The sequence below is a fragment of the Podarcis bocagei genome, assembly GCF_964188305.1.
Source record: "Podarcis bocagei genome assembly, chromosome: 7".
Classification (NCBI taxonomy): domain Eukaryota; kingdom Metazoa; phylum Chordata; class Lepidosauria; order Squamata; family Lacertidae; genus Podarcis; species Podarcis bocagei.
In genome coordinates, this window is record NC_138132.1 from 71586835 (window position 1) to 71594415 (window position 7581).

General features: G+C 46.1%; 1 protein-coding gene and 1 pseudogene across 2 annotated transcripts in view; both read right to left on the reverse strand.

The window, feature by feature from the left end:
• Nucleotides 1–3035: 3035 nt before the first annotated feature.
• On the reverse strand, nt 3036–4785 carry LOC308591075 (actin pseudogene; annotated as a pseudogene). The gene has a single exon. The product of its transcript is annotated as an actin pseudogene (transcript).
• Nucleotides 4786–6792: 2007 nt separating this feature from the next.
• The window catches only part of LOC308591492 (actin-1-like), a 5580-nt gene continuing 4791 nt past the window's right edge, over nt 6793–7581 (reverse strand). Inside the window, exon 2 of the mRNA XM_081202255.1 lies at nt 6793–7580. Within this exon, the coding sequence (XP_081058381.1) occupies nt 6924–7580 (657 nt within the window). The 3' untranslated portion in view covers nt 6793–6923. The remainder of the gene's footprint in view (nt 7581) is intronic.

Here is a 7581-nt window from a genome sequence, read left to right on the forward strand (position 1 = left end):
ACAGCGCCACCTGCGTCCCTCTCTGCTACCAAGGTTTTATTAAGTGGTTACATGTAACTATTAGATACATATATATTTAATTTGGAAACATTTTTGAGTGCCGTCACCTCTCCTCTCTGCCCCCCGCCCCTGCCACCACACATGCAGCGAGTTAGCTTTCCTGAGACTCATTAGCCTTCCTTTTCCCGCAGATGTGAAAGGGGATACGTCTCAGTTATGCAACGTCAGGTTGCTCTGTAATGAAAGGCGGCAGAGGCATCCAAGAAAAACAATGTTTTGAACTTGGGTGTGTAAAATATTCATATTCAATCATCGTAATTTCTTGAAAAACAACAACCCTTCGCACATCTTTCCCTTTGAGGGAATTTTGTTATTCTTTCATTCCCGAAGCAAGGCAAAGGTTCATTGGCAGGAATGAGAGCCAGTGTGGTGTAGGGTTGGGATCTGGGGACACCCAGCCACAGATATGAACAGTTATTATTATTGTTATTATTATTATTATTATTACAGTCATACCTCTGGATAAATACGCTTCAGGATAAGTATTTTCGGGTTGCGCTCCATAGTGACCCGGAAGTAATGGAGCACGTTACCTCCGGGTTTTGCCGCTTGCGCATGCGCAAATAGTCAAAATGACATCACGTGCATGCATGGAAGTGGCAAAACGTGACCCGCGCATGCGCAGACGCGTCTTACGTTCTGTTCAGCATGCGAACAGGGCTCTGGAATGGATCCCGTTGGCATCCCAAGGTACCACTGTATTATTATTATTATACCACCCCATACCCACAGGTCTCACAGCATAAAAACCACAAAATGCCTTGGAGGTCAATTATTGTCCTCCAACGACTGCGGCCGCCAAGGTCCTAAATCCAATAGTGTTCATATTGAGGAACCTTTTTGGGGAGGGAGGGGGTAAATTAAAGAAAAGAAAGAAATGATGGCAGTGATGGCTGGTGCCCGTTGGGTCTAGCAGGGCAGAAAGTGGCGAGGTCCATAGTATGTGGCACCAGAGCCAATGGCAGGCAGAGACAACTGAATCTGATTTTGTCCCGTCCATTCTGAACCCTTCTGAGTTCCACAAGGAGCAACACTGAGACTAAGCAGGAGGAAGTGATGAACCTCCCCACCAGGCTGGTTGTAAGCAAGGAGGGCAGAATGGTGGAGATATGCCCCGTTGGCACTAATGGACCAGCCACCACGGAATGAAGGGGATCTACATTAAAATAGGGGACCAGGCCAATGGCCAATCTAGGACAGCATCCTGTTCTCGCAGTGGCCAACCAGATGCTGATGGAAAACCCCTAAGCAAGGTGTGAGTGCAGAGAGTACGTTACATCCGAACTTTTGCAGGCAAAACCAAGTCTTCCCTCAACTCCAGTGTCAAGCTCCTCCGTTGTGTCAAATTTCCAAGGTGGTGTGTTTTGGATTTGCCTCTGTGTTCGATTACCAGCGCAGGAGTCGAGCGCCGTACACTCCTGTAAATCCCCTCTCATATGGAAGTCAGTGAGCTGTAAAATATTTAAACTGGCTACAGTTGTACCTCATTTGTTTACACGTTTCCAGCGGGGCTGCTAAAATGTAACACGCCGAAGGAGAACAAAAGGCCGCCGGCCGCCGAATCGGATTTCATAACAGCCCTGGCAAAAGTGCACTGATCAGCTTGGAGAGGCAGCAGCCCCCGAGCTCACCTTGGCCCTCGAGGCCGTACAATGAAGTGTGTCACTGAACCTTCACTTTCCAAATGCTTAATCTCTTCATTCCGGAACTTCACTTTCAGCAGGGATGGGGAACTTTGACAGGCGGGGAAATGAATGTGGCCCTCCAAACCTCTCGATCTGGCCCCTCAGGTCCATCCCCAGGCCACATCCCTTATCCAGCCACAATCCCTTTTCCAGACCACACCCCATGCTGACGCTGCTTCTTACCAGTGCTGGGTTACCAAATAGGCAGAGCAGGCGCCCACATAATTTTCTTTCAAGACCAAATCAATATTACAGTGGTGCCCCGCAAGACGAATGCCTCACAAGACGGAAAACTCGCTAGACAAAAGAGTTTTCCGTTTTGGAGGTGCTTCGCAAAATGAATTTCCTATGGGCTTGCTTCGCAAGACGACAATGTCTTGTGAGTTCCTGCTGGGTTTCCCCCCCTTTTTCTAAGCCACTAAGCCGCTTATCAGCTGATCCGATCAGCAGATAAGCCACTAAAAGCCACTAATAGCGCTAATAGCGCTAATAGCGCTAATCCGCTAATCCTTCAATGGGCTTGCTTCGCAAGACGAAAAAACCACTAGACGAAGAGAATCACAGAATGGATTCTTTTCGTCTTGCAAGGCACCACTGTATTTGGATCCGTTGTCACGTGGCCCCTAAGATGTGTGGGGCCCCTAAAGGGTATGGGGCCCATAGACTGGTCCGTACTCTGCCTATTTGATAACTCAGCACTGGGTGTATGTATATGTGCTAGGGATGTACACAGAAACCTCTGGATTTCCCTGTACAAAGAAAAGAAGAGCCATACCTACCTTTTGCCTCTGGCCCCACCCACCACAAGGATGCGGCCTCCAGAAGCTTGCCAATGAGGGGATATGGCCCTCAGGCTGCAAAGGTTTCTTCATCCCTGCTCTGAATCGACAGGTTTGGGGGGTGGGGGAGTCGCTCACATCAGGCATTGCAATACTCTCCAATAATACTATTCAAATCTCTCTCTCTCTATGTTTGGGGCTAAGCTCAGCAAAACCCCATTCTGCATTATTGGTTCATTTTATATTCTCTGGATATTTATGGCGAATGGCAAAGAACCAAGGCCCTGTGGGCATACTGTAGAATCTAAGGTGGTTGACTCTCTGGGGTTTAAAAGTCTGGCAAACAAACAATTTTGCCTTTCTAGCCATTTTAAATACACTCCCCTCCTCCCCAGGTTATATAAAACAACTTAACAGGGTCGTCAAAAATATACCAAACAAGGGGTCTTTCTTTAAGCAAGCACACAAGGGACCTTTTCTTACCATGCTATATAAAACTGCAACACATTGATCCTTTGTGAAAAGTTTTACTAGCCACTCCCCAGCTGTTCCGATTGACTATTTTTCTTTTTTGGTTTTTGGTTGTGTGTGTGTGTGTCGTTTTTTTCCTCCTTTTCTAGTTGGCCATTAATTCATCTCAGAAGCATTTCTTCTGCAATACAGTTGGGCCAACCTCCTTGTACTCCTGCTGGGTCACCCACATGTCTCTAAACGAAGCCAAGCTGGTAAGCACTGATGCTCCAATCCAAACAGAGTGCATCCTATCTGCGGGTGCTTCCACCTTCGCCGGCATGCCTTTGGGCGCGAGTGCTCGGAGCTCCTTCAGAAGCCGTTCCCTTAGGCCAGAGAAGAGTGTGGACCCACCCGCCATGATCACATTCCTCCAGATGCTCTGGTGGATGCTCCCGTCGCAGTTGGAAATGCTGTCCAAGATCATCTGGTGAATTCCTGGTGCTGAAAGTCCTGCATCTGCTGGCTTAAAGAGGGACTCTGGGGCTCTGAAGAGCTGGTCTCCAATCTGGACAGGGTTTCCATCCGGGAGGATATATTTATGAACCAAGGTTTTGCCCTTTTGATAGTCAGGATCTAAAGCTACGTAGCATAGGTTCTCCTTGATGTCCTTCACTATCTCCTTCTCGGCAGAGCTCAAGAAGCTGTGGCCGCTCTCTAAGAGAAGCGTCGCCAGGTACCTGGTGATATCCCGGCCGGCAAAATTCATCCTGGAAATGGCATGAAGCAGACAATGGCCTTTGTAGACGGGGACAGTCAGAGTGACGCCATCTCCACTATCTAAGACTAATCCTGTTGTGCGAGCGGAGGCATAGAGGGCCATCAAAGCTTGCAGGCCCACAAACATGGCAGGTACATGGAAGTTCTCAAACATGATCTCTGTCATTTTTTCTCTGTTTGGCACTGGGTTCAGGGGGGCCTCTGTCACCAGCACGGGTCTCTCATGGGCTCTTATTCTGAGCCCGCGTCTGTAGATGTACCTCCAGATCTTCTCCATGTCATCCCAGGATGTTACTATTCCATGTTCCACAGGGTATTTAAAAGACAAGATACCTCTCTTGGCTTGGGCTTCTTTGCCAACATAAGACTCCCTCTGGACAGGACCAAACATGATCGCTTGCGACTTGGGGTAGCCGACTACTGTAGCAACAACCGTTCTTGGTGCCTGCTCTCCAGAGAGCCCTGCCTTACATAGCCCAGACCCATTGTCAATAATGACGGCTGGAAGATCTGCCTTTGCGTGGTGAGACATGCCCAAAGGTGAAGGAGCAGGGTTTTCAACCACTTTACCGTCTTTCTTTGTGGATGGAACACTGGGCCATCAATATTCTAGATCTCTAAGTGTCACAAAAAGGGAACTTTCCCCCCTTTCCCGTTCCTCTAGTGGCTTTTTAAATATACAAACATGTTGCATATGCTTCGGGAAACAGATTCTCCTCCAAGAAACTGTAAGATGGTTTTGGATGACAAAGAGCATCAGAAATGGGTGTTCAGAGTTGATGAACAGCCGTTTTTCAATTCCCGTCTCAAGAAGGAAGGTTCAGAGCACCATGGACATGGGGGACCATGGTGTCTCTGCCTCACAGACAGCCTGGAATATCAGGAAGGATTTTCTGTTCACAAATGCCCAGTTAAGAATGGAGGCTGAACCATTGTCTTACCCCTTGTGAAATTCCCACACCAGCTTGGAAAGCTCTCACTAACACAACACAGTTGTTTTCATTCTTGCCTTCACTGTTCAGCCCACAGTGGAGGTGGTCATTCAGGTGACATCAGAAATGCATCGTGATGTCAAAAAGGGGCAGTGAAATAGCATACCAGTGGAAGAGTTATATTCACCCTACAAAGCAAAGGCATTATAAAGAAAATGTCCTTTTGGGTTGTGTCCAGTACTCATCCTACTCAGGGTAGACGCATTGAAATCAAAGTCATGATATGGGTTCATCAATTTCCACTACATTTACTCTGAGTAGAACTTAGTTGGCCACTAGCAACTTTAAAGGTCAAAACAAACCCATCCCTAAAATCAGTGTGACGATTCAGACTCCTTGTTAGATGTAACCAAAAATTATTTCATTTGTAAATGAAGAGCAACTGGTTCAATGTTTTCCCAAAGGATATGTATATTATGGTCAGATAAACTTATGGTATTAGGAGTAGGGAACATTTTTGAGCCCCAGGACTTCTGTGCAACCTTTGGGAGGTGAACACATGCAAGAAGTGGGTGGGCCAGAGTCAAAATTGGGAGAGCCACAAATCCAATTTTACCTTTGTACAGGCTAGTTTCTACACACAGTCACACACACCTCTGTCCAGACAATACATTATCAGACCTCAATGACATTTTCCAGCCATTCAAAACACACAGGGTGTGAAACAGGACCAATGAAGGGATGTGGCCTGGGGAGAAGGGTGTGTGGCCTAATGAGAGTTTTGAAGACAAGAGGTCTGAGGGGCCTAGAGGGCTGTGTTTGGCCCTTAGTCTGAAGTTCTCCACACCTAGTATGCCAGTTAAGTCTCATTATAATGATATTATGACTCTTGTCTTTCAAAGCAAGATACAAAGCTAAGAATGAGTCCATTGTAATTAATTGTCCATGTCTATAAAAACCTATCACTTAAATTGGAGTAGGACTAACATTGGATACAACCCAACTGCACTGGTCTCGTTCAGATATAATGGCACATCGGGGATGGAGAACCTGCAGTCCTCCAGATGTGGTTGGACTCCAAATCCCATAGCTCATGACCATGTGCTATGCTAGCTAGGGCTGCTGGGAGATGGAGGGCAACAACATCTGGAGGGTTCACAGGTTCTCCACCGTTGTGCTGCAGTTCAGGGCCACACGCACAAGTCAGTTCCCCTTTCCCAAACTTTAATATGGCTGGCTTTTTGAGATATTCAAAGGGCAGAGGAACCCAAATTCTTTCCTGGGAGCAGTAGGGAAGAATGATCACTACATTCCAAGGTCGGATTCCCAGACCACTCAAGGTCTTAGGGGTGGGAGAATCTATAAGTTTTTCATTTTTCCATTCATTAGTTCAGTTTGACATATTCCCACAACACTTTGCTTTTTAAAAAACAAAGAACAAGTTCACCCCAAATGCTCATTTTTGCATGCTTTTCTCCTAATAAATGTGCAAGAGGTGTGGAGGGTGGCAACATGAAAATGGGCCTTTTCAGTGGTGGCTCCTTGTTTGTGGAAGGCTCTTCCCAGGGAGGCTCACCTGGTTGCCATCATTACATAGCTTTAGGCACCAGGCAAATTATCTATGGCTATCTTGGGTGGGATGTTTTAATCTATTTTTTTAAAAAAGTATTTTCATTTAGATTTTTAACGCCATTTTTAATGTCTGTTTGAGTTTATTTTTTGCTTAAAATATTGTAAGTTGCCATGGCAAAAAAAGACTAATAAATTTAATAAATAATAATAATAATTTGGAAGCAATGTCCTCTAACACAATGCATCTTCACATGCTGTTTCAGTAATATATACATTTTTCTGTATCACATTTTCCTAATATTCTTTTTGCATACCTTTTTTGAGTTGGAGAATGCAACACAACGGTCCAAGAAATGAGGATTTCAAAGGAGAGCTGCATTGTAGTTTGCGTATTGGATTCAAGGTGAGCAAATTAGGCAGGTCCACAGCAGAATGCGGACTGAATGAATTTCTACCCCATCCCTGGTAGGACCACGAGGAATCAAGCCATATTTAAGGCAACTGGGCAAGGAAATGATTGACACAAACCTCATGTGACTTGTTAGAACCTGCAAAGGCATTTTTATTTCAACCTCTGAAAGAGGTGAATGCATTGCTTTATAGTAGCTGTAGCTGTTGATGGTTGTTTACAGGTATAGTATGTGATGCAAAATCCCAAGTCCTCCTTAATAGCATCTTCTCTGGACAACATTTGGTCCAAACTCTCTATAGTCAGAAGCAGTGACCCACATTTGCTTGAAGCTGCTCAGGGATGTAATGATGGAGGCCCCGATCCATGTTGAGAACCACCGATCTGGGGGTGCTATGACCTTTATGGGAACCCCTTGAGGGACTTGAGCTTCGAGCCCTTTAAAGACCCTCTCGTCTAACCCTGGAAAGAGCGAGGAACCTCCTGAGAGCAACACGTTGCTATAGAGCATGCTGCGGATGGTGGGGTCACATTTTTTGATGCTCTTGGCAATCATTTTGTGGAGGCCTTGCCCACTTCTCTTAATGCTGCTGGGTGTGAAAAGGATCTCTGGAGCTAGGAAGAGAGCATCACCAATTTTGATCCTGTTGCCATCAGGAAGTTCATACTCCTTTGGGTAGTCCTCAGACCTCTTGTTCTGCTCATGGTGGGCATCCAGGGCTACGAAGCACAACTTCACTTTGATGTCTTCCACAATGTTGTTCCCTTCAGGGAAATTTCTGAAGTATTGCCTGTTTTCCAGAAGTAATTCCCTCAAGTACTCAGTGATGTCTCTGCCGCCAATATCCAACCTGGTGACGGCGTGGGGCAAACAATATCCCTCATAAACTGGCACTGCGTGGGTGACCCCAAAA